Raw genomic sequence first — 26,847 nt, forward strand, 5'->3', positions numbered from 1 at the left:
TTTGACCTACTACCAATAAACAATAAAAAGTATAATAATAAACAAATGAAAAGACCTCATCCTGGGCCTGGATGGGCAGCAGGAGACTTGGATTCCAGTCCCGACGCTTCCGGATCCCCACTGGCATATGACATTAACAAAGGTACTTTCACTCTCTCAGAGTTAAGTTCCTTCCTCTCTAAGTGCGGGGAACAATCTGCAGAAGCACCGGTAGACAGCCACAGCCCACAGGCCGTATCTGGTCCCCCATCTGTTTTTGTAAATGAAGTTTTCTTGCCCATTCACTGGAGCATGATCCCTGGCTCCTTTTATACTAGAATGGCACAGCTGAGGAGCTGTGGCAGACAAAATGTAAGCCTGATACGCTTATGGTTTTGTTCTCTATAGAAGAAGTTTGTTAACTACCACACTAGAAGACCACAGCTGTCTTCTGCAATTCTAATGCTTGACTCTGTACGTCTTAAGACAAGGCTGTGAAACAACAGAAGAGATGGCCAGCAAGGCCTCCGAGCCTAACAGAACAGCATAAAACTGCACCCTCTAGTACGGAGAACTATCCTGTGGAAGCCCATATCCAATAAGGGGTATCAGTTTGGGGTACTGGCTTCTATGGAAACATTATGGGGAGAAACAGAAATCCCCAGTTCATAAGCCATACTGTGGGCACCCAGGTTCGTGTGGGAAAGCATGCACAGGAAAGACAGAAATGATTAGAGTTAATGCTTTATCTCAAACAACATCTAACACTTGAGCCTTTGTGATTAATATATGAATAACTAAATAGCATATTCACTGTTTCAGAATGCAAGGTTAATAAAATCTCTCTTTGAGAGGCTAGCATTGAGAGGACTGTCAGAATTCCATAGCTGCATTACATTACATTATCTTGATTAAAGAACAGGCTCTATTTTTTAAAACTGTCTCTCTTAATAGTGTGTAAGAGCAAACACATCGAGTTGAGAAGGAACGAGGGGGTACCCACAACAGGTGTATCAGCTAAATGAACCCGAGTAATCAGTGGGGTCAAATGTGCCGCTGCTAGATTAGCGTCACTTCCCACAGTGGACGAGCTCATATCACAAGCTCAGAGAGTTAAGTACACAAATAAACATGAACAAAATCTGCCCATTCAGGTATCTATCAAATTTTACTATCTATCTCACATATTAAAAGTTCTAAATATTTAAGTCCTTGCATCATTATCTCTGGGATGAAGACACTGCATTTCATTCATAAAACGAAGATCCTACCAAGAAAGAGGACTGCTGCATCAATGTCACATCGGATACTATTTTAATTAATTCACAGCAAACACCAACTATGCTTAGAATTGTTCTCAGATTCACTGACAACATAGTTTTGGGTCTGTACAAAGCACTAGTGTGAAACAGACCATATAGAATTATACTTAAAACTGTATTACTGGGGGTGCCTGGGTGGCTCAGTGGGTTAAGCCTCTGCCTTTGGCTCAGGTTATGATCCCAGGGTCCTGGGATCGAGCCCTGCATCAGGCTCTCTGCTTGGCGGGGAGCCTGCTTCCCCCTCTGTCTCTGCCTGCCTGCTTATGATCTCTCTCTCGCTCTCTCTGTCAAATAAATAAATAAAATCTTAAAAACAAAACAAAACAAAACAAAACTGTACTACTGAATATTCCTTCAGTGCCTGTTTATAAGCAGGACTGGTTTCCCATGGTATGCACAAAAATGACAGCTATGTTTTAGCAGAGTGAGCATGGCATTTAGACAATCTGTGTATAATTACAACTTGCCCCCCCCTTGGATATAAATATATACTTAGTTGAGAAGACTGATGAGATCCTTCTATTAAGGGTAAGGCTCAAGATTAGATCAGACCCTCCCAAATCTCACCCAACCCTGATATTTTTTAACAGATGAACTTTTCTTTTGGAAGTAAAAATTACAATTTTAAGTGACAGCACAAAAAAAAAAGATAGTAAGACTCAGAAATTTAAAATATCTTTCTCCACTTCAGGAAAATTCACTCTTCCTCCTTCCTTCTGTATTTGTTAAAGGGCAATTACAATTCGTCCCTTCTCAATGCTCAGATCATAGGCATCTATTCTTATTAAAATTACACTTTTTACAATTCTGGATTGTTTAGCAGCCCTCATTAGAAACACCTCTGGATAGTATCGTAAAATCCTTTCTAGTGATATAGATAACCAAATCTTTTTTTTTTTCCCTTAAATCCACAGAGTTCATATAACCTAACTCTGACCTCTTGTACAAGAAATAAGATCTAAGTAGGTAAACTGACCTCCAAGCTAGTTAGTGGCAGAGGCAGGTTCAAAACTCCCTGAACAGGGGCACCTGGGTGGCTCAGTCTGTTAAATGTCTGCTTTCAGCTCAGGTCATGATCCTGGGGTGCTGGGATCGAGTCCCAAGTCAGGCTCCCTCCTCAGTGGGGAGCCTGCTTCTCCCTCTCCCTTCTGCTCATGTTCTCTCTCACAATCTCTGTCGCTATCTCTATCTCTCTCAAATAAATAAATAAATAAAATATTAAAAAAAAAAAAAAACTCCCTGAACAATTACCTTCAGCCTGCAAACTGCCTTAAACACGGGCTCTTTGAGCAGACAGGTTCAAGTTCGTGTACAAAGTGGGACTTCAGAACCTGAACCAGTTTGCGCTTACAGCAGTGTTTCTGCACTAGCACTCTGATTTGCATGCTAGTGGTGTCCACTGTGCAGCAGGACCCTGGGTGTATGTTCCAATTATCAAGAAGCACCCTGCTCAAAGCCTGAGGCACTGGAGAAGAAAGTTAACTGTGGCGTTATCAGGAGACGAGAACTCAAGACAAGAAGGACAATGAGGGGCGCCTGGGTGGCTCAGTGGGTTAAGCCGCTGCCTTCAGCTCAGGTCATGATCCCAGGTCCTGGGTTCGAGCCCCACATCGGGCTTTCTGCTCAGCGGGGAGCCTGCTTCCTCCTCTCTCTCTGCCTGCCTCTCTGCTTACTTGTGATTTCTCTCTGTCAAATAAATAAATAAAATCTTTAAAAAAAAAAAAAAGAAGAAGGACAATGAAAACCCTGTTTCGGAAAAAAAGCAAATTAGAGAAAGGCATTTGAAGACTATCTATGGTCCAACATCTGGAAGCAATATGCATTTGGAATCAAAATCACATTTCACTAAATTAATTCTCATTTGTAAATACCTGTTAAGTGTCCACTCATAGTTTTGTCATGACTATTGAATAACTGTCTGTATTTCAGTCTGGATGACTGCGGGACAGCCCACTCTGCCACGGCAGGGACACTGTGGGGAAAGAGGATGAACAATGAGGAACATATTGACATTCCTTAACACCAGTGAACTAAGAACTTCCCTAGAAAACAGCTTTACCATTTTATTCACTTTCTAATCACTACTTCTGATTTTCTGTAATGAGTATTTCTGTATTTTAAGGTTAGAAACATTTCTCTCAAAACAGATATGCTTTTTCCCCCCCAGAATCGAGGGTAAACACAGCAGACCAAGTGACAGTTCCAAGTTATTGATACGAGTCATAATTTAAAGGTTCTACAAAATACAGAAAAATCTCCTTGTCAATGAAGTGATACACTAGTGCCCAGGCTTTTCCAAACTTCTAGAACAGTTCTCTTTTGGCTTAAAAAGCAATGGTGATAGCAAACAGATTAACTTCCTCTAAAGGTATTCATTCCAGGCACCTGGGTGGCTCAGTGTTAAGGTTAAGATGCTGCCTTCAGCTCAGATCGTGATCTCAGGGTCCTACAATCGAGCCCCACATAGGTTTCTCTGCTCAGCAGGGAGCCTGCTTCCCCTCTCTCTCTGTCTGCCTCTCTGCCTACTTGTGATCTCTTTCTCTCTGTTAAATAAATAAAATCTTAAAAAAAAATAAAGCTATTCATTCTTTAATATTTATAACTTTCTATTGAGCAAAATATATTAACTTCGTAATGAAGGGGAACCATTTCATTCCGGGAAGTTTCAATTCCCACAAAGGGAGAGTGAACAGAACATACCCAGGGTCATGGCAAATCAGGGGGCAGTAATGGAAGGAGCTTTGCTTTCTCGCCTGCAATCCAGGGCTGACCTTTCCCTGCTGAGCCACGGAAACAGCTACCAGCAGTCAGTGGGGTCTATACCTCCTTAGTGATCAGGTCTCAGGGTAGTTCCACACAACTATCACCTACGGCTTGCCAGAGCCTGTGTCTAAGCTGGACAACTGAAACACAACAGCTAAGCTTTCAGTAAAAGATGGCATTCCATTTCCAGGGCAGATTATAACTAATGTCCCATTTGCAATTTCCTTTGATTTCAATAAAAATATCTATTTCTCATATATAAAAGCAAAATTTTAATAAACTAAACCTCTTAGTCATCATTTATATATGTTATCTATGCACTCATATTTGTAATACACACTCCATAAAGCATAGTAAACAACTCCCGAACACTTGAAAAGTATCTAATTATATCTACTTTTTCAATTCTTACACATTTCTTAATAAAAAACACTTACCAAGATCGATTCTGCTGTGAGTAATTCCACAACACCTCTCTCATTTTAAACTAACTAATATTTTGCTGATTCCAACCCTTGCCTACTTGTCAAAAGCTAATTATCTCTCCCCTGCACCCCAGAAATACAGGGTGTTGCACGCAGAAGCTGCCCCAGATTATACTTATCAAGTCCAAGTTTTCTGCTGAGACTTTCCTGAAAATTTAAATGCATTGAACACCTCACTAACAGGTAACCAAAAACTAGATGCCACATTCTAAAAATATGCTTGAAATTTAAATTATTAAAAAGATGACTACCCAAAAAATCCCCAACACCAGTTGTCTTAATAACATTAATGTTTGCTGATACTGATTATTTATTCATTCTTGTATCACAAATCAATTTTAAGGCAGATCTGAAAATCTCTCGTGGAAGAGACACAGAAAACCCCAAACTTCAGCACGGTAAAGGAGAGAGACTAAGAAAGAAGGAATTCAGTGTTAGGATACATCTCAGCTCTGCCTTGTGGTAACATGTAAACCGTCAGTGAGGATTCTAACCTCTCAGGGGTTTTCTTCCTCATTCACAATTCTGAGACAGTATCTACCGCAGGTGGTCATGGGGGCTGAGTGGGATTAATGAGGTGTCTGGCACACAGATGCTCAATAATGTTCTGGAATCTTAGGAGTAAAACCTTAACTGAGTGGAACACAAATGCTAGTACACCACCATTAAATCAAGCTCCCAGAGCAAACTTCCGTGGTTAGGAAATCATGCCTTAACATCAGAAAGAACTCAGTTCAACTCCTGGCTCTGCCACTTCTGAGTTGGGCTATTTTGGGCAAATGACTAATGTCTCTGGGCTTCCTCCTTATCTACAACATAGAAGAATGGAGTCAGCTTTTAGGGAAGACAGTAAGCATTCCAAGAGCTATAATGTGCATAAATCAGCATTTGGCATGATGCTTTTCAGTGTATGCATTTCCTTTAAATCATTTTATAAAGGGTTATACATTGTTCAACTACGTTCTATACACTCTTCTCCTGAAAGTGGGAGAATGACTTGGTTTACTTAGGAAAGATTTCTAAGGAGGACTAAAACAAGAAAAGATGGAAACATCTTCATTTACGTCCCCTTTTAACTGCAATAGTTCTGAGACGGCTTACAAAGAGACTTAACTTTTCATCCTAGTGCAACAGTGTGCAAGGGGGAAATTAAGAGGTAAAAGGAAATAAAAATAAGAAAAATCATATGAAACCAAGATCGGTCAAAATATAAGCAGTAAGGTCGTATCAGCTTTCCCAAAATTGGGCCACATATTTGATTAGTAACGACTGTCCACTAATCTGAATTAATTCATTTCACAAAAGGTGGTTTAAAATAAGGTTTCAGTAACAAACCACACAGATTCCATGAGATTATCTGAGATAGATTTAAAAATAAGGAAAACTGTGGCTCTAATCTTCATCTAAAAAAATTTATACATAAACTCTTAAATGACTAATACAAAATAGTTATTTTCCCCTCCTACCTAGAGTTCGATTTCAGCATGTTTAAACATTAGTAAAACTGGTACCTATTTGTTTTCCTTGCTAAAAAAAATTAACACCCAAAGCTTTTCGAAGAAATGTCATGTTCTTTATCATCTCTGTAACATGTATGTGATAAAAACTGGTAACATTATCCAGAACTAATTACTGGCATCCTACAAAATAGAAGATAATAAAGAAGTACTTAATTCATTTTCAGTTTTAGGTGTTAATCAGATAATGGCTTTAACCCAACTGCCCATTTAAAAACAAACACACTTACCTAAAACAAGCCCACTTACCTGGCCACATCGAATGACTGTGCCTTCTGTAATTTAGTGTTTAACTGTGACCCGGGACCAGATCTACTAAAGGAAGAGCTCTTTGGCAATGTGGCTGCTGTAAAAATAAATAAATGCTGAAAATTTTAATCCTATGAAGAAAAGAAACATTTCCCTACTAATAAAAATGAGAATACACAGTCACCAAATATGAGGCAAAAATTATTCTTCCCTTATCAGCCAGGACCCCAAAAGAGTTATTCCCCCCGTCACTCTCTGCTGCTTGCCAAAAAATTTTCCACATTTGCTCATTTCTGCTGAAAATCACCTTACTAAGTAGAACTGTTTACAATCCATGGATTTAACTCTTTTTTAAAGGTTTCCTATCACATTTTACGGGATCTATCCCGACAGCTTAAGAAACAACAGCTTAAATGCACAGGATATGGCATTTTCTTTACTTGTACTAATGGAGTGGAAGTTCCAGATGAGCAGAGCCTAAACGCCAGAGCCTTGCAGTCCTGGCCTGACACCCTGGGATGCTAGGGAGGGCCAGCTCTTGTGTCTGATTCTAATTCAGCCCGATTAGCGGTGTCCCAGGGAAAACTCTGAGCCGCAGCCTCATCCTCCTCATTCCGCCCACTAATCCTGCAACATGTACCATCAGCCACAAAAGAAATGAGACAGAGCATGTGGATTCACAGATACTACTGGAAAAGCAACTGCCAACAATCTTCTCAGCTGTCCTCTTACCTGCAGACATGGTCACAAATGAAAGGTGAACTACGTGGGACAAGAAAATTTTAAAAACCAAAACAAAAAACGGTGGCATATTTAGATTCTTTGGTTATTAACTCCAAGACAGATCCTGACAGATGTAATGAAGCCACATAGCTGGGCAGAGAAATGATGATTCAAATACAACCATCACCCATAGCTAAAACCCAGGTCATCCTCACTACCGAATTAGGCAGACACAGCCGAAGTACTAAAAAAAAACAAAAAAACAAAAAAAACAAAAAAAAAACTTCCCCCAGGAACATCTGGATGGCTCAGTTGGTTAAGAATGCAACTCTTGGGGGCGCCTGGGTGGCTCAGTGGGTTAAGCCGCTGCCTTCGGCTCAGGTCATGATCTCAGGGTCCTGGGATCGAGCCCCGCATCGGGCTCTCTTCTCAGCGGGGAGCCTGCTTCTCTCTCTCTCTCTCTCTCTCTGCCTGCCTCTCTGTCTACTTGTGATCTCTCTCTGTCAAATAAATAAATAAAATCTTAAAAAAAAAAAAAAAAAAAAAGAATGCAACTCTTGGTTTGGGTTCCAGTCATGATCTCAGGGTCGTGGGATGGAGCCCCAAATCGGGCTCAACACTCAGCACGGAATCTGCTTGTGCCTCTCGTTCTGCTCCTCCTCTGCTTTCTCTCAAATAAATAAATAAAATCTTTGAAAAAAATACTTCCCCCACCAGGTAAGAATTTACTAAGATTTGTAGACCACACCTACAGTTTATGCTTTCTTTTCACTGAAGGGAAAAGCCTTCCAGTTAAGTCTCAAAATGAAACTAGCTACACCAGGAACTTTCTAATCCTTTCCTTCAATGAAGCGAGCGGGTACTACTCCATCCTTAATGCATCTAGCCATTTAATCAATGTCCTTCTCCCTTCCACCTGATTCACTGTGCCTCCTCAAAGGAAAAAAAAAAAAAGGAATATACAATGTTCCTTCTTCTCCCCCCACATAATCCAACTCCTAAGGGAATGGGCTGTTTATCAGCGATTCCTAGCAGCTGGAGAAAAGTAGTAACTGACACATGGAAATAGAAAATGTTCAATTATTGCTCAAATCTCACTTGCTCCTGTCAAGCCCTGGAAAGGGAATTACGCTCTTCGTTTTTAGCTGTTGAGTTCACCTTTGCCCATACGGTACCAGATCCGGCACTTCACTCTCCTTTACTTCTCTTTGGCCTTGCACAGCCCACTTAGTATGTCGGAAAAAATGAGATACTAAGTTTGAAGAAGGAAGATAGTTTCCTCCGGAACAAAATGCCACTCAAATAAAATCAGAAAGTGAAGACAGAAGATTCAGCAAGAAGGAAGAGTAAAACACACATAAAAATTCAGCCTGTGGATTGAGCAGGTCACATACCAGGATGAGCAAATGCGGGCAGAGGCTGTATGACGGGGGGAGCCCCGTTGGCCAGGGGAGGCACTGCTGCTGTAGGAACAGAAGATACTAGAGGTGGAGACATTCCCACAACTGGAATGGATCCCATTGGCACTGGAGCAACGGCTGTAAGTGGTGGCATGCTGGCGATACCTCCTATTCCTAGGGAGGAAAAATCCCAACAAAATTCACACGGAATCACTTGTCCACATTCAATGACAATTAATCCAAGAGTGTTCAAAGAAGCAAATCACTTTCCAGTTGTAATATAGCTCCATTTACAGTATAAACTCAGAAACAAAAATTTATATATATATATAAATTCAGATTAATCACTTTGGAGAATACCAAAAATTATGTCAAGGATCACATCGTAAGGGCACAAGACCCAACTTGAAGAGGGACCTATGGGCCAAGGTTGAGGATCACTAAGAATCGTAACTAATAGAACGAAAACCACCAAAGAGAATTAAATTTATGAATTCATAATGATACATAAAAACAAACAAAAAATTCTAATTGGCCATCATAGGTAATTTATTCTGAAAACTGGTATAAATAATGGAGGAAAAGAAAAAAAAATAAAAGAGGAAAAGAAATCAAACCTCTATCATGCCTTTCCTTTACACACTGAACCTCAGAGAGACAAAGCACTGGACACGGAAACTTCTCTTTGCAGAACATTCTAACCAGAGTGAAGAAATCATAGAATTAAATAAATGCTTCCTTCCTTTTTTGTTTCTCTGTCTAAACTTATGGTATTTTGACATAATAAGAAATACATATCTGGTCTTTGCCCACCCCCTCCCCAACCCGGTTCCTGGTTCCTGTTCCTGGCAGAGCTCCTACAACCCTTGTGATTTCCTGACTGATAGGAACATCTTTTGTTACAACATTTGGTCTTTGCCCCTGGTTCCTGACACAGGAGCTTCTAAGACCCCTGGAATTTCTGGAGTGATAAGAGTGTCTTTTTGTATTCGGATAAGAAGACTGGTGGCAGGGTCCCTAAACAGATACAGGACAAGGGCTGGTCATGGGCAAGACCACAGCATGGTCAGTGGGACACAACGTTCAATCCCACCCCTCCCTACCTCCATACAGACCTCAGGTGAGCATAGAGGGGCTAGAGACTGAGCTAATCAATGGCCAAGGAAGGATGTAGCAATCACACCTGTATAATGAAGGCTCCATAAAAACTCCTACTACAGGGTTCGGAGAACTTCCATGCTGGAAAACACAAGCAAAGGCTGGAAGGGTGGCCCACCCCAACTCCATGGGGACAGAAGCTCTCACACACAGGACCCTACTGGGCTTTGCCCTTCTATACCTCTTCATGTGCCTACACATTTGTATGTATCCTTCGTCATATCCTTTATAACAAACTGACAAACCTAAGTAAATACTTTCCTGAGTTTTGTGAGGTGTTCTAGCAAATTACAGAAAGGGGAAGCAGGGTGTGTGGGAGCCTCGGACTTTGTAGTCAAGTCGCAGAGAAGTAGGGGTACCCTGGGGACCCAGCGCTTGTGACTCAAGCATGAAGTGAGGACAGTGTTGTGGGACTGGACCCTTCCATCCTCAGAATGTGACGCTAACGCCAGCAGTTACCGTCAGAGTTGAGTTTAATTATAAGATAGTAAATTAGTGTCCAGAGAGTTGGAAAATTGGGTGGCCTGGTTCTTCTGGACACAAAATTCTTGGCTTAGTAGTTCCTTGATAATCCTAACTATGTCACCATTTCCTTCTGAGATAAAGCACTGCTGGAGAAAAAGTCTGAAGATATTCTAATTTTCTTTCCCTTCTAAGTCATGTGCTTCCTTTTTCTACATACCCAAATAATTTTTTGTTTTACTAGAATTTATCTTAGTGTTGGTTTCTCCAGGCTGATATTCTCAAGCACATGAAATCCTCTTTCAAACACAGTTTCAAATGCTTTATGTCCAGGAAGTCGTCTTCAACTAGTCTTTGCCATTTGTTCTCGTCCCTTGCTTCGGTCTTCTTCTTTAGGGACTCCATCTCCCTTATATTTAATTTCCTTTGCCTTCAATATTGGTCACTTTTCCTCAATTCCTTATTATCTCTTGTTAATTTTGTTTTCATTCTTGAACTCGTCCTCTTTTCACCTTCTGTTTCTCTTGTGATAGTGTCTCTTGAGTTGCTTCTAGTTTGGTCTCCATTTCTGAAATGACTTTTTTTTCCTCTCTCCTTCTCTCCTGAGTTCTGTTGCCTTATTGCGGCTTTAAAATTCTGATTGTGTTGGTCTTCCACGACTTGTGTCATTTTCTTAGTATTTTTTAGCTTTGGAAATCGGAGGTTACTGGGGTGCCGTCACTGTTCACGGGGCGTTAGTCGGCTCTTTATTCTCCTTTTTCTAATAATAACTTTGTGTGGGATTTGACCTTGCCTGATACTGCCCATCACACATTTTTATGTGCGCCTTGCTTCCTGGGATTTCCAGCCTCTGTTCTCCACCCCCACGTTGGTCTGGACCTTCTCCTCCTGTGATGTCTGTGTCACTGCCCTGCTCAACTGATTCCATTCCCAGTCATTTCTCCGCAGTGTGGGGGTTTGTCACAGGTGGAAGCTTTGTTGGTTTGCTTTTAAAAATAGCTGCTACGAAGATCATCATCTTCTTGCCAACTGACTACCTTTACTGAATGAATATTTTCTAAATATTTCTGAAGAAATAAATCTGCCAGAGGCTGTTTTTTGGATACCATCTCTCTTGACTATGCTAAATCTTAATTCCTGGGCGCCTGGGTGGCTCAGTGGGTTAAGCCTCTGCCTTTGGCTCAGGTCATGGTCCCAGGGTCCTGGGATTGAATCCCCCATTGGACTCTGCTCAGCGGGAAGCCTGCTTCCCCCTCTCTCTCTGCCTGCCTCTCTGCCTACTTGTGATTTCTCTCTGTGTCAAATAAATAAAATCTTTAAAATCAATCAGTCAATCAATCTTATTCCTGAAATTTTCCCACCTCTCTTCAACCATTGGGTTTTCCCTCTCTCTTTTAAAAATCCAGGGGCAGGGCGCCTGGGTGGCTCAGTGGGTTAAGCCGCTGCCTTCGGCTCAGGTCATGATCTCAGGGTCCTAGGATCGAGTCCCGCATCGGGCTCTCTGCTCAGCAGGGAGCCTGCTTCCCTCTCTCTCTCTCCGCCTGCTTCTCTGTCTACTTGTGATCTCTCTCTGTCAAATAAATAAATAAAATCTTTAAAAAAAATAAAAATAAAAATCCAGGGGCAGGGTGCCCGGGTGGCTCAGTGGGTTAAAGCCTCTGCCTTCGACTCAGGTCATGATCCCAGAGTCTGGGATGGAGCCCCACATCAGGCTCTCTTCTTGGCAAGGAGCCTGTCTCCCTTCCTCTGTCTCTGCCTGCCTCTCTGCCTACTTGTGATCTCTGTCTGTCAACTAAATGAATAAAACCTTTAAAAAAAAAAAATTAAAAATAAAAATAAAAATCCAGGAGCACTTCCCATTCTGAACACACCAGCCTTGGAAAGGCCGACAGGCTCTTCCAGCTGTGTCTCTCCTTCACAGTCAAACTCTCCCCTCTTCCAAGCCTCCAATTAGGCTTTTGTCTGTACCACTCCAAAGAAACTGCTTTTCAAGGTCATCTTGCCAAATCCAATCACTGTTCTGTCCCATTCTTCCTCATTCTCACAAAAGCAACTCAAATAATAAAACGTTCCCTCCTTGAAAAATGTTCTTGGCTACTGGGAAACCAACCTCCTCTTGCTTCTTCCCCTTTTACTACACCTTTAAATGTCACACAGCATGCCAAGGCTTGGTCCCAGGTCTTCTGCCTGCTCTAACTACACATTCTAAGATATTTCATCCAGTCCCAGGGCTTTTAATGCCATGCATATTCCAATTCTCCCAGAGCTGATGGTCTCTCTTCTGAGATCCAGGCCCATGGATTCATCTGCCTCCTTGGAAATCCACTAAATCTCTCACACCTAACTAGAGACCAAAGCCTGATATACTTTTCCTCCAAAATACAGGATACAATGAGCCTAATCCTATTCTATCTTACACATGGATTAGCACTACCCAGATGGAAAACTCCAGTCACCTCTTGCCCATAACAAAAACCTCCTTCCTGATTTCCCGGATGCTATTTTGGTTCCCCTGCAACCCAGTCTTTGGATAAGGAAGATTATGTTTTCTAAATGTCTATCTATCTGTTTTCTAAATGTCTACTCCCCTACCTGAAGCTCTCTGTAGCTTTCCACTGCCCCTAGAATACAAGTCTGATTCCTTGGTGGTTTTATCAGGCCCTAAACCATCGGCTCTTGCCCTACCTCCTTGCCCAGAAGGCCTACCATACCTCAGCCAGCTCTGCTTTGCTCTCATCTTTGCTTCTTGCACATACCAACTTCATTTTTGCCTTAGGACCTTTCTTAACTGCTGTTCCATTTGCCTGGAAGGTTTCTCCCTTGGTTCTTCACCGGGCTCTCATGTCTAGGTCAGCTCAAAGTCATCTCTCCAAGGAGAATTCTGCCCCATCACTTTCTCCCATCAGTATCTCTATCATATTACCATTTTAACAGAACTGATTGCCCTTATCTTGCCCTGAAACCGTTCGTCTACTTGCTTAGTTTCCCCAACTTAAAAAGAAGCTTCACAGTAGCAGGAGCCATGATGTCCTGCTTACCAACCTGTTCCCAGCAACTAGGACACACCGCTGGGGTTTAAAAATAATGGTTTAATCTGCAGTGCCTGAGTGGCTCAGTCGGTTAGGAGCCAGACTCTTAATTTTGACTCAGGTTATGATCTCAGGGTTACTTATAAGCCTGGGCCCTGTGAGAGACTCCACACAGGGCATGGGGCCTGGTTAAGATTCTCTCTTTCTTTCTCCCTTTGCCCCTCTACACTCTTAAAAAAAATAAATAATAAAAATAATAATGATGGTTTAATCTAATAAAACCATGGGATCTGGCAAAAAAAAAAAAAAATTAAACAACAGACAAACTCCCCCTGAAACAGTTGAATATATAGTCAAAAAGGAATTATTCTGTGTGTAATATTCCTTCCTCCACTGAAAGAAAAAGATACCCAGCACACTCACAGAATTTCCTACAGTACAGCTTGCTATCCTTAGGCAAGTCACAGCACCACTCACCATAACCCCTTTTTCTCTCCGTAACAGGAGAGGTGAACAAAACGGCTGCTCAACCGACAGCTAGCCTTAATTCCACGTGTTAACACGTGCCTCAGCACCCCTGCAGACCATGAAGCGTGGAGCAGTGCCGCTCCATGCAACCCCTATGGTTTGGTGAGAATGAAGGTGGGAAGAGAGAAGGTGGTAAGGAAACCAAGAGCCTTTGAAAAACGGTATCTGGAGAGGCTCCACCTCCCTTTTTAGGAATGTGGTCTTAAGCCAACTTCACCTTCCTGTGACCTTGGTTCTCTCATTCATGTATCAGGGCTAATAATTTCTGCAGATTTTAGGGTTACTGTTGCGGCCAAATAAAATACAATACCTGAAGGTATAATATGTAAAAGGGCCAGGAAATGCCTGGCCAGATAATTTTTACTATTAACTAGAAAGTAATGATCCTAGTAACAAATGATTTTCTTCTCGAATAGCCACATAAGAAGTGTAAAAAAAAAAAAAAATTATCCTGGTTTGAGCTGAGAGATAGAACTAGAAATACTAGTAAAGGTCAGGTGTTTGAGCAAAGCTAAGCAAACCTGGTTAGGACACAACGTACTTTTAACTTCTCTCATGTTCTGCCATTCCCTGGTGGTTTGCCTCTTGGAAATAATTTACTGAGGATGCTGATGTGACGAAAAGGAGGGGGAGGAAAGGCAGTGGAGGAGTCCCGGGGAGGAGCTCAGGACTGGATGGCAGAATGGGGGCTCAGAAATTCCAGGCTCCTGGGGCTCCTGGGTGGCTCAGTGGGTTAAAGCCTGTGCCTTCCGCTCAGGTCAGGATCCCAGGGTCCTGGGATGGAGCCCCGCATCCAGCTCTCTGTTCCGCGGAGAGCCTGCTTCCTCCTCTCTCTCTGCCTGCCTCTTTGCCTACTTGTGATCTCTGTCTAATAAATAAATAAAATCTTTAAAAAAAAAAAAAAAAAAGGAAATTCCAGGCTCCCTTGGAGGAAGGGGCAGCTTACTTAAGTGGCAGTAAACCCCTTGGGCAGGCGAGGCCACAACCTCATGGAAATAAAGCAGCAAGTGACTCTAGAGTTGAAAGTCCTGCTGCAGAATGGAGTAAAAGAAGACATATTAAATGTTAGAGGGAGAATCACTGACCCCCGGGTTTGAGGGAAAAAGAGGAAATGGGATGCAGCAGGTTATTCGACTCTCTGTCCCCCCTGAGGTATCTTCTGCAGCACGGGAAGGGAAGCCTAAAGAAAACCAAATACCCTTTAGCTGTTTTAACCCACGGGTCCTGACCAAAGGTTGGCTACAGGGACCTTCAGGGAATTCAGAACCATCTGCACTTAGATAAACTGGCCGGCTAAGGGCTGCGGGCTGCGAACACACAATGGACAAGGCCAGCCAGGGCCCTGGTCCCGTGGAGAGGACAATCCGTCCTCTTCACCTCCGCTCTTCCTAGCTTTTGCTCATGTGTGATTTCCTGAGTTTCTCTTTTTTTCTCTTGGATCACCAGGATCCTTGCCTGACCCCAAACCTGCACCCTTCCCTTTATGACCAAAAGTCTTGTGATTAAACGTCACCAAAACAAAGGCAATGCACAGTTTGTTTTTAAGAGTAAATCTATTCAGTAAAACCACAGTATGTCTTTATCTCAGCTTATCATTAATTATATCAGAGACAACCTGCACTGCTACGGGCTGCCCCCTTCCAAACCTACTTCACCTATCACCTGTCATCTGATCTATCAGGAGGAAGGAAGGGAAACTCTAGCCACAACTCCTGTGTTTTGTTAAAACTGTCTAAGAACTTTCTCATGAATCAGATATTAGATCTGATTCTGTAATCTTTAAAGTCTAGGGTGAGAACAGAAGAAATCAGAACTCTTGGTGATCTTAGTCAATTAATTCCTGATTAGTTTTTAAGAAAAACACCTGGCTAAAAGGCATCTTTTTATGGATCTGTGTTTTTAGCTGAGATACTGTTTATTTCGTCCTGCTTATTTTGTTCCAAGGAAGAATTTAATGGGGCCAGTTGTCTCAATACTATGAATTTAAAAATATATTGCGAGATACCATTATCCAAAGGAGCTGTTTGTGTGCCGGGGAAAATGAAGAGGTTCTGGAAAACAGAAAGCCAAAAGGAAGCATGTTGCATTGTCAAGGGTCAAAGATGTAGTAAGGGCAATGAAAAGAAAATGCAGTGGTAGACCGCAAGGGTATGTCTTTTGCCCCAACAGTCTGAACCTTTGCTTTCATTTTGTTTACTAGCACCTGTTAAAAAGAAAACCACAGGAACCAAATGGTGTCACTCAGACCAAGTCACCAAACCTGGGATTTAATACCAAACTAATGGCAGAGTCAACCTCTCCCAGCAACAAGGCCTTAGGCAGTGGGTCATGAATTTTCAGATCAGGACCAGTGAGGTCAGCTGTCCCATCCGCCCTCTCCATCCCCCAAAGGAAGATGAGGTAATTGACCTGATAAGACCGCCCCCACCCCCTACCTTCCCCTCCAGGGAAAATGATGGGGCCAGGTACAATCCTTTCTTTTCTTTTACTAACAACTTTCTTGCCCCTCCCACCTGTAAAACCTTCCACTTCAAAAACCTCTCTGAGCTCCCCTCTACTGGCTCCACAGGATGCTGCCCCATTCAGGAGCCGCTTAATAAAACCAATTACAACTTCAAATCTACTCAGGTGAACTTCTGTTATTTAACACTTGCTAGCGTTCGAATGTGAACATGGTCTTCTCCTCCAGCACTATCTCCCTGCACAGGACCAGGACCATCATTTTTCGGACAGAACTGCCTCCTAGAATACCACAAGGCTACACAGAGCAAAGGGGAAAAAGAGGAAAAAGTATTTTTAAGGTCTACAATGAAATATAGGAACCAAGTCCATTTCAGACTTACCAAAGGCTGGTGTGCTAGAAATAGCAACGGGTTGCTGTTTCATGACAGGGGGAAGTGAGGAAGGGAGTTGATATCCTTGCAGCTTGAGTTTGATGAGTTTCATAGCTATGGAAAACTCGACTTGATCCATTCGTCCATCATTGTTCATATCAGCTAGTGCCCTGCAAACCAACATTGAGGGCGAAGAATGACTCTGACCATAAAAGGGCCTTTCCTAAACCACCCTTCCCACCCACACCAGTCAGCTCCCTTCATCCTGGGGCAAACAAAAGAGAAGAAAACCAAGCAGACCAAATGGAACCAAAACTTGTTTACCAAGCTACAGGGAGTAACCTGGGAATACTGGCAAGGCTTTGTATAAAAGTAAAATACTTTCTACTGTGTTATGCTTTACTTATAGGAAACAGGAGGTAATTTTCAGTCTGAATGCCAGGATATGTACTTTGGATATCAATATGGGATTCTTTTTGAGGTGGGGAAAATGTTCTAGAATTGGATAGTGGCCATGATTGCACAACTCTGTGAACACACTAAAAACCAGTGAATTATACATTTAAAAGGGTGAATTTTGTAGTGTAAATTATGTCATAATAAAGATGTTAGGGGAAGGGGCACCTGGCTGGCTCAGGGTCATGAGTTCATGCCCCACGTTTCCCCTAAAAAGACGTTAGGGGGAAAAAGGTCAGAAAAGAGAGTTTATTTCTACAGATACTCATCTAGACAGCACCAACTCCTCTGTGGTGTTCTACCAACCTTCCCATGGAGACTATGCTACGATATAGTTCTACAACCTTTAAAGCTGCGAAAATTAATTAAATGAGCTTACACATTTAAAAATGGCTCAGGGGGGCGCCTGGGTTGCTCAGTCATTAACCGTCTGCCTTTGGCTCAGGTCATGATCCCAGGATCCTGGGACTGAGGCCCACATCGGGCTCCCTGCTCAGCGGGAAGCCTGCTTCTCCCTCTCCCACTCCCCCTGCTTGTGTTCCCTCTCTCTGTGTGTCTTTCTCTGTCAAATAAATAAATAAAATTTTTTTAAAAATAGAACTCAGAAATGGTCAAGTGTAATTTGCAATGAGTGTTTTCCTCCCCAGGATTTCATTTTTATTTTTTATTTTTAAATTTAATTTTAGTAGATTTGACAGCGCTATGTTCAGTTTCGGTGCAACGAGCTTCAATGCATATTCTCTCGAATAAGCTTAATAAGCAAAAAAGGTTTTTGCAAGTGGAAACGACTTTCATGCAAACCACAACTAGGCATTTTGACAATTCTTAAAATTAACACATAATGTATCATTTGATTTGGGGGTACAGATCTGTGATCATCAGTCTTAGACAACACCCACCATTCACCACAACACATACCCTCCCCAATGTCTGTCACCCAGCCACTCCATTCCCCCACCCCCGGCTCCCTTCCAGGAGACCTCAATTTGTTTCCTAAGATTAAAAGTCTCTTATGGTTTGTCTCCCTCTCTGGTTTCATCTTGCTTCATTTTTCAACTCTTCTGCCTGAAAAATGTTCATCCCTTCAGGTGCCTGGGTGGCTCAGTCAGTTAAGTAAGTGTCTGCCTTTGGCTCAGGTCCTGCGCTCCCTGCTCACCAGGAAGCCTGCTTCTCCCTCTCCTCCCTGTTCATGCTCTCTTGCTATCTGTACCTCTCTCTCTCAAATAAATACATAAAATCTTTAAAAAAAAAATTTCATCCAGATTTCATTTCTTTTAGTCTAGATATTAAAAATGTTAAGAGGGCACCTGGGTGGCTCAGTGGGGTTAAGCCTCTGCCTTCAGCTGGGGTCAGGATCTGAGGGTCCTGGGATCTGTCCAGCATTGGGCTCTCTGTTCACCAGGGAGCCTGCTTCCCCCACCCCATCCGCCTCTCTGTCTACTTGTGATCTCTCTTGCTGTCAAATAGATGAATAAAATCCTTCAAAAGAAAAAAATAAATGAATAAAAATAAAGATGTAAAGATGATTTATTTTTTAAAAAGTGATCTACTTTATTTAAAAAACAAATGATAAGAACAGCTACTCCCAATTAAATTGCCACCACTAGCCATCTTTTAAATGATCCACATCTACATAAGTGTACAAAAAAGACAATTAAGTTTTACAAAATTATCCTATATTGCTGGAGTTAACTCAAGGAATGAAAACATAAAACACAATGAAAAGAATGACATACAGTAAAGATTAAAAATCTCTAAAAGTTGTTAAGAGTCAACACTCTTTTGGGAAGTAAAAAAAAAGGGATGCCGGGGTGGCTCAGTTGGTAAACCGTGTGGCTTTGGCTCAGATCATGATCTCAGGGTCCTGGGATCGAGCCCCGCATTGGGCTCCCTGCTCAGTGGGAAGCCTGCTTCTCCCTCTCCCTCTGCCTCTGCCTGCTGCTCCCCCTGCTTGGGCTGTCAAATAAATAAATAAAATCTTTAAAAAAAAAAAAAAAGTAAGAAAAAGTCATCAAAGTGGGAGATGGGCTACAGAAGCCAAGTTTATGCCTCAGGTGGGAGCAGACCTCGGCTCTCCTATAGTCTGTGATCCCCTTCAGCAAACCCCACCAGTGGAGTCCGAATTCCACTCACCTGCCGAGAGCCTGAGGGTCATTCTGCACGTGGATCTTGGTCACCTGAATTCGTACATGAACTCATCATTCATATCCTTTGTTAGTAAGTTTTCTGAGGGACTACGTGTCTTTTTCTTGTCAGCTTATAAGAGATTGCTATATGTGACGTCTTTGCTGTCAATTTTATCCCTCAATTGTTGAGTTTTTAAAATTTATCATTGGTCTGTGCGTAATATCGTTACTGTAAGAAATTCTGTTTTTATACCATATGATTTCACTTACACGTGGAATCCAAAAAACAAACTGAACAAACAAAATTAAACGGTAACAGACTCATAAATGTCAGGCACTGTTACACGCTTGAAACTAACATAATGCAACTCTTATGAACTAATCCAGCCTCTTCTCATGGAACTAAAAAATATTTTTGCTGTATAGTAAGTGTTCAGATGAAGTGACCTATTTCTGGATTAACAATTCCCAGTTCAATATGACAGTGATCTGATCATACTCGCTCCGTGGTACAGTCTGGTATCTGGGAAGACTTTTCCTTTCTTGCGGTGCCTGGGTGGCTCAGTCGGTTAAGTGGCCGACTCTGGATTTTGGCTCAGATCATGATCTCAGGGTTGTGGGATGACGCGCCATGCTGGGGTCCCCACTCAGCACAGCGTCTGCTTGTCCTTCTCCCTCTGGTCCTCCCTCCACTCGCTCTCTACTCTCTCACTCTGTCTCTCCCAAATAAACAAATAAATAAAATCTGAAAAAAAAAGATTTTGTTTGGCTATTCACAGATGTTTGTTTTCTTCCCTATGAATTTTAAGATCATTGATCTATTCTACAAACAACCCTACTGGGAACCAAGCTGCCACTGCATTAAAGAGCCCACCAAAGACAACAGCATGTCCATCTATTCAAATTTACAAACATTTCCTTTAATAAGATTAGATCACTTTGGGGGTACCTGGGTGGGTAAGTCACTTAACTGTCAATTAAGCACCAGACTCTTGATTTTGGCTCAGGTCACGATCTCAGGGTCATGGGATGGAGCCCCGTGTGGGACTCCCCACGTAGCAAGGAGACTGCTTGAGATTTTCTCTCTCAATCTCCCTCTGTCCCTGCTCCTCCACACACTCTCTCTCTGTCTCTCTCTAAAATAAATGAGTAATAAATATGGTTTTTTTTTAAAGATTTTATTTATTTATTTGAGAGAGAGAGAGAATGAGAGAGAGAGCATGAGAGGAGAGAGGTTAGCGGGAGAAGCAGACTCCCTGCTGAGCAGGGAGCCTGATGTGGGACTCGATCCTGGGACTCCAGGATCATGACCTGAGCGTAAGGCAGTTGGTTAACCAACTGAGCCACCCAGGCACCCCTAAATATGTTTTTAAAAAGGACTGATCAGGGGCGCCTGGGTGGCTCAGTGGGTTAAGCCTCTGCCTTCGGTTCACGTCATGATCTCAGGGTCCTGGGATGCATCCAGCTCTCTGCTCAGCAGGGAGCCTGCTTTCCCCTCTCTCTCTGCCTGCTGCTCTGCCTACCTGTGATCTCTCTCTCTCTCTGTCAAATAAATAAATAAAATAAAATTTAAAAATCTTTAAAAAAATAAAATAAAAAGGATAGATCACTTTTTTACGTAAGCAATTACTTTTTGTAATTTTTAAAGATTTTATTTATTTATTTATTTGACAGAGAGAGATCACAAGCAGGCAGAGAGGCAGGCAGAGAGAGAGGAGGAAACAGGCTCCCTGCCGAGCAGAGAGCCCGATGCGGGGCTCAATCCCAGGACCCTGAGATCATGACCTGAGCCGAAGGCAGCGGCTTAACCCACTGAGCCACTCAGGCGCCCCACTTTTTGTAATTTTTAAAAAGATTTTATTGATTGATTGATTGATTGATTGAGAGAGAGAACGCAAACAGGGGAAGGGACGGAGACAGGAGAGAGAGAATCTCAAGCAGGCTCTACACTGAGCCCACAGTCCCATGCAGAGATCGATCCCACAACCCTGAGATCATGAACTGATCCGAAACCAAGAGTCAGACGCTTATAACTGACTGAGCCACCTAGGCGCCCCAGTTACTTTTCTTATTAAATGTGTTCTTAGGAGTTTTATCATCCCATCACTATTTTAAATGGAACACTTGCCCGCTTCTGTATTTCGGTGCTTACTTCCAACACAGAAAAATTTTGCTTTCAATAATCATTTATGCTAGAATCAGCTATCTTACCAAACTTCTATAAATATTATTTTTTTAACCTACAGTCGCTTAGGTTATAGCTAACTATACTATTGCATAACTAGCAAAAAAGAGTTAACTTTCGTTTCCAATATTTATACACTTCCTTTTTTTTTGGTTGGTCTTACTGAGTGTAAGACATCATTGAATGTGTGAGCATCCTGCTAAGTTCTGGGTTTCAGTGAAAGGGCTGTAGTGTTTCACTGTTTAGAGTAAATTTTGGTAACGATCTTTAGAAAGTAACCTGACATATTTAAAAAGTTTCCTTTCTACATATTAGGTATGGGGTGTGTGTGTGTGTGTATTATTTTTTTAACATCAAATGGCTACTCAGCATCTGCTGATCAGATCACACTTCCTTTTATCTGTTGCTATAATACTGAGAGAATGCCTTAATTCTGCAACCAAACTTGCACTCATGGCATAAACTCAAGTTGGTCATAATTTTAAATATATTGTGAAATTCTATTTGCTAACATTTTGTTTTGATTTTTGCATCTATATTCATAATTGAGACTGTCTCTGGCTGTCTTATTTTTGTAACTATCTTTCAGGTTTTTTTTTTTTAAAGATTTTATTTATTTGACAGACAGAGATCACAAGTAGGCAGAGAGGCAGGCAGAGAGAGAGAGAGGAGGAAGCAGGCTCCCTGCAGAGCAGAGAGCCCGATGTGGGGCTCGATCCCAGGACCCTGGGATCATGACCCGAGCCGAAGGCAGAGGCTTAACCCACTAAGCCACCCAGGCACCCCCTATCTTTCAGGTTTTATAAAGGAAGTTAAATAAGTAAAATGAGAGGATCAACCTTCCTTCTTTTGTTAAGTTTTTCTAAAAAGATACTCAGCTACATTAGATGGTTCTCAGGGAAAATAAAAACTTGCCAACAATCAACATCAACATGCACGCTTAAAAAAAAAAAAAAAATCAAGCAGAGAGATTCTCACTCCCTATCCCCAACATCGCAGCCCCCAAACACATTTTTCTAAGGATAAACAAATATCCAATATGGGATAACGACTAGTTGGAGGAGAAGAGACCAGTACCCTAAGAGTTGAATTAGAAGGATGTCATGTTTCTAAAAGCCTTCCACTGAATACCTCAGTGGGAGAGGAGAGGAGACCTGTAACTCTCAAGTTCCTGGTGCTTGACTTTAAGCCACCCACCAAAATCCCACATTTTTTTTTTTTTTTTTGAGAATCTTGCGTGATTTTTTTCTTAAAACCTTTTTCTCTTCAACTAACAGAATGTAAGTGTTGGGACTCACTGGTAGTGATAACTCAAAGGGCTTTATGCAAACACAGTAGTTATTTCTACAAAGCTCAGCATTTTCCCCCACCTCCTTTCCCCAGTAAAAAAGCTGGAACTCTGGAGGACCTGAAATTCTATTTCTGGAGGTTTCTCTGCCAAAAAAAAAACACCTCAGCTCCGCCATCCACTTTCATCTTCCATCTACATATACTCATTTCTAATAATCCCCCTGAAAGATGAACTAAAAGCCTAGGAATCCGAAAATTAAATTCACAAAACTTCCAAAGCAGAAAAAATACATATGCAAAAAACAAGCTTAGGTCAAACAATAGCTGTTTATGACTCTTAAAAACAAGCTAATCTTAAATATATAGCACACATACATAGCAACAGGCAGGGCTGAGATGAGAAGGGGACCACAGGTATGCTGATACCTTAAGGGGAAAAACAAACCACGTATCCCTCTCATGCATTGGAGGTACGAAAAAGTGCTCAAACTCCAAATGAAGGGAAATCTGGCAACATCTACAGAACTACCCAGGCCTTTACTCTTGGACCTAGCAAATGCACTCATAGGAATTTACTCTTAAGATACACCAACAGTATAAAAATATTTATGCTTTAGTTCATTCATTGGTACATTAGAAGTAACTGTAACACACACACACTTTCTCTCGATATACTAAGGTGTTATCTTCTACAATGAATACTATGTAACTGTAGGAAAAAAAAAAAAAAACAGAGAAAGGCATCTCTAGGGATTTCCAGAATGTGTAAAGTAAGAAAAGTGAGGAACAAAAGAACATTTAAAGGCGGTAACCTTTAAAATAAGAAGGAAGAGGAAATAATTAAAATATTATTATGGTATTATGAAGCTGCTGTTTTTTCCAGAAGGATGATAAGAAACTAATTCAGGGCACAGGTCAAAGTGCTGGCATGGGGAGTGACACTTCTCTCTGCGCTCCCATTTTGGTACAGTGTTGGCTTTTGGAACCTTGTTAACGTGTGCCGTACTCAGAAATAGAATTAAGTCCACAATTCACAAAAAAGGAGATGCCTAAAGCAAATAAAAAAGGGAAGCCTGTGGTAGGAGCAGGTGGGCAGAGGGAACTACTCTGCATGAGTGGTCAGGAAGTACTTCTCTGAAACCAGAAGGGTAATCAGCCAGCAAGCTGCATTACAGATTACAGGAGGAGGAAATACCAAGTGCGATGCCCCAGAGGCAAGGAGGAACCTGGTGCATTTCAACAGAGAGAAGGTCAGTGAAACTGGGATACAGAAATTGAGGAAGAGAGAGGTACAAAATAAGAGAAGAGGAAAATAGATGAGGGTCAGCTCGGGTTGGGACTTGGAGCCTAGATAGGACTTTGGGTTTTCTTCTCAACGGGGAGCTTATCATGGATTTACTTTTTCCAAAGAGAGTCTGGGCAATGTAAATGTACAGAGAGAGAAATCTAAAGGGGGAAGTGTGAGAAAGACTCCAGTGGACAGTAGCAATGGAGACAGAAAGAAATGGCCAGAATGGGCAGAAAGTCTGTAAATGGAACCAAAAGATGTGTTGATGGGCTGAAGGCATACGGTGAGGAAAAGAGAGGAACCAAGCGTGGCTCCCAGCAGCTGGACAGATGCCTGATGCCATGCACTGAGGATGGAGGGGATGAGGGATGGAGGCGTGGGGAACAAGAGTCCAGGATGCCTTTTTGGGGAGGGGGATGAATTTGGCAAATTGATCTCGTTGAGGGCTGAAAGTTCTTCCGCCATATGCACAGAAGTGTCCTAAGAAACTAGATGTCATACAGCTGGTGGCCCTCACCCATACCCCACCCTTGAACAGATCACCAAGCTGTTCTCGTATATGCCTTTATGTCTCTGGATCCTGCCTTCTATCTCAGGGCCCATGCCCCAGTGGGCCTCCCTTCCCCTCATTTCTCTCCTTAGAAGCCTCTAATCTCCATTTCTGTGGCCCCCACTGCCTCTGATGCCAAAGCCTTCTTCATTCAGCCTCTTTTTATTTCCTGGACCCACAAGGCTCCTGTCCACCCCCCTCCGCTTTCTTCTCTTCCCTCTGCACATTAGGCCAAGGTTGGAACAACGTTAAGTATCCGAAGTTGCCGAAAGGATACGGGATATTTGCCAGTTTCCTTTCAGTTCCTTATTAGTAAGACAATTTCTAGGAAGTTATACTATCTTTGGTCACTGTTACGCTTTGGCATTACACACACTGACTTGACTCCATCCTCTGGAAATTCAGGTTTTCCTGTGTTATTAACTAGAAAACAGACTGGAAAGATAAGCAGTCCCAAAGAATCAGTAGGTTACAGTTTAAAAGTTCTCAAACTAGGGGAGCCTGGGTGGCGTAGCCTGGTTAAGCTTCCAACACCTGATCTCTACATGGGTCTTGATCTCAGGGTCATGACTTCAAGCCCTGCATAGGAGCCCACTTAAAAAAAGGGAGAGACAGATCAATGTCCCAAACTAGCTACCTGGAATACAGCATCTTCCTGGAACAAAAACTGTCCAGGTGTGAAACACATGTTATCACTCATGGATTCCCACCAAGGAAAATAATGCTCAGAGAGATAGAGACGATAACAGTCCCTAACTCTCAATCCAGTACTTTCTTCTTCCCCACATGACTGACAAAGAGACTGCCCAAACCTTCAGACTCTAACCCAACTCTCCTACCAAAAGGGTCACTGGCCTTCCCTGGGACCCCACCAGAAAAACCGTAAGAGAACACAAGATGAGCACAGAGACAGGGAGTGAAAACTATTTCACTGGATCAGCTGTTATTATTTATACATTTAAAAGCCTAACTCTGGGGCGCCTGGGTGGCTCAGTGGGTTAAGCCGCTGCCTTCAGCTCAGGTCATGATCTCAGGGTCCTGGGACTGAGCCCCACATCAGGGTCTCTGCTCAGCAGGGAGCCTGCTTCCCTCTCTCTCTCTGCCTGCTTCTCTACTTGTGATCTCTCTCTGTCAAATAAATAAATAAAATCTTTTAAAAAACAACAAAAAAGCCTAACTCTGGGGGCGCCTGCGTGGCTCAGTGGGTTAAAGCCTCTGCCTTTGGCTCAGGTCGTGATCTCAGGGTCCTGGGATCCAGCCGCACATCGGGCTCTCTGCTCAGCAGGGAGCCTGCTTCCTCCTCTCTCTGAGTGCTTCTCTGCCTACTTGTGATCTCTCTATCAAATAAATGAATAAAATCTCAAAAAAAAATTTTTTAGAGGAAAAAAAGGTGAAATGTACTAGATGATACTTTATTTTTCCATTACACTTATTATCATGTGACAATTTTTATACTGCTCTTACCTATACCCTTTCACCAGACTGTAACTTCTATGAAAGCATGGATTTTGTCTGTTCTGTTCACTGCTGCATCCCCAGCACCTACAATAGTCACTGCCCCACAGAAGACATTCAATAAGTATTTTTCCACTGCTGAGTGAATAAATGTTAAAGTGAGATTTTCCAGAAGCAGATATGCATCATAGAACTGCTTCTCGAATGAATATTCATAAACTGGGAATATGACATAAAAGCAGAATTCAAGGGAAGACGTAATGCCTGCGAAAGGAAGGTGCTAGTGAGTGACCTTGACTGCTGGTGGGAAATACAATCATATACCAGAACGCAAAGCAAAAGAAAGCTTCTTACAGTGAACACAGATGTCACGTGTCTCTCGAATTTAACTCGGGCACTTAACTGCCAGGTCAGTGCCCCTATACTCACGTGAGCATGAGTTCTCGCTCCCCTGTCCCCCAACCATCCCACAACTTTATTTTAAAAGCAATTCCAAAAACCTGGGTTATGTGCCTTTCCCAGCTCAAAGTGGATCAGAAGTAAGAGCTAGAAGGGCATCACAGAAGCAGCTAACTGGAAGAGACGGTCTGGCAGCCAATATGCTGACAACCAGGAAAAGGAACATAAAGCAGACACCCAAAAAAGCACAGGAGTCTGGTATCATTCAGTTTCGATTCAAATTTATCTGTATACAAATATATCTATATTTCCCATGAGAGTTTTGCTCTTCAGAAAACAGTAAATGATTTTCATACTGATGACACTGGTAATCAAGCTTGGAACACATTCTGCAGACTCTGCTTGAAGGCCACAAGGGACTAGTCAATCTTTATCAATTTCCATTATACTGTTAAGAAAGGTCGATCATGGGGCACCCGGATGACTCAGTGGGTTAAGCCTCTGCCTTCAGCTCAGGTCATGATTTCAGGGTCCTGGGATGGAGCCCCGCATCAGGCTCTCTGCTCAGTGGGGAGCCTGCTTCCCCCCCACTCCCTGCCTCTCTGCCTCCCTGTGATCTATCTCTCTGTCAAATGAATAAATAAAATCT

The 26,847-nt window shown here is 42.3% G+C and overlaps 1 protein-coding gene across 6 annotated transcripts in view; it reads right to left on the minus strand.

Annotated features, from left to right (window-relative positions):
• The window catches only part of ITSN1 (intersectin 1), a 218,185-nt gene that overhangs the window by 114,140 nt on the left and 77,198 nt on the right, over positions 1-26,847 (minus strand). For all 6 annotated transcript variants that reach the window (XR_007125739.1, XM_047720598.1, XM_047720608.1 and 3 more), the window contains exons 5-8: positions 16,459-16,619; positions 8,433-8,612; positions 6,316-6,412; positions 3,173-3,273 (exon numbers count right to left, since the gene is read on the minus strand). Coding sequence is in view for 5 of the 6 variants with exons in the window: in XM_047720598.1 (XP_047576554.1) it covers positions 3,173-3,273; positions 6,316-6,412; positions 8,433-8,612; positions 16,459-16,619 (539 nt within the window). In the remaining variant the exon portion in view is untranslated. The remainder of the gene's footprint in view (positions 1-3,172; positions 3,274-6,315; positions 6,413-8,432; positions 8,613-16,458; positions 16,620-26,847) is intronic.

This window comes from Lutra lutra, chromosome 1 (genome assembly GCF_902655055.1).
Source record: "Lutra lutra chromosome 1, mLutLut1.2, whole genome shotgun sequence".
NCBI classification, from domain to species: domain Eukaryota; kingdom Metazoa; phylum Chordata; class Mammalia; order Carnivora; family Mustelidae; genus Lutra; species Lutra lutra.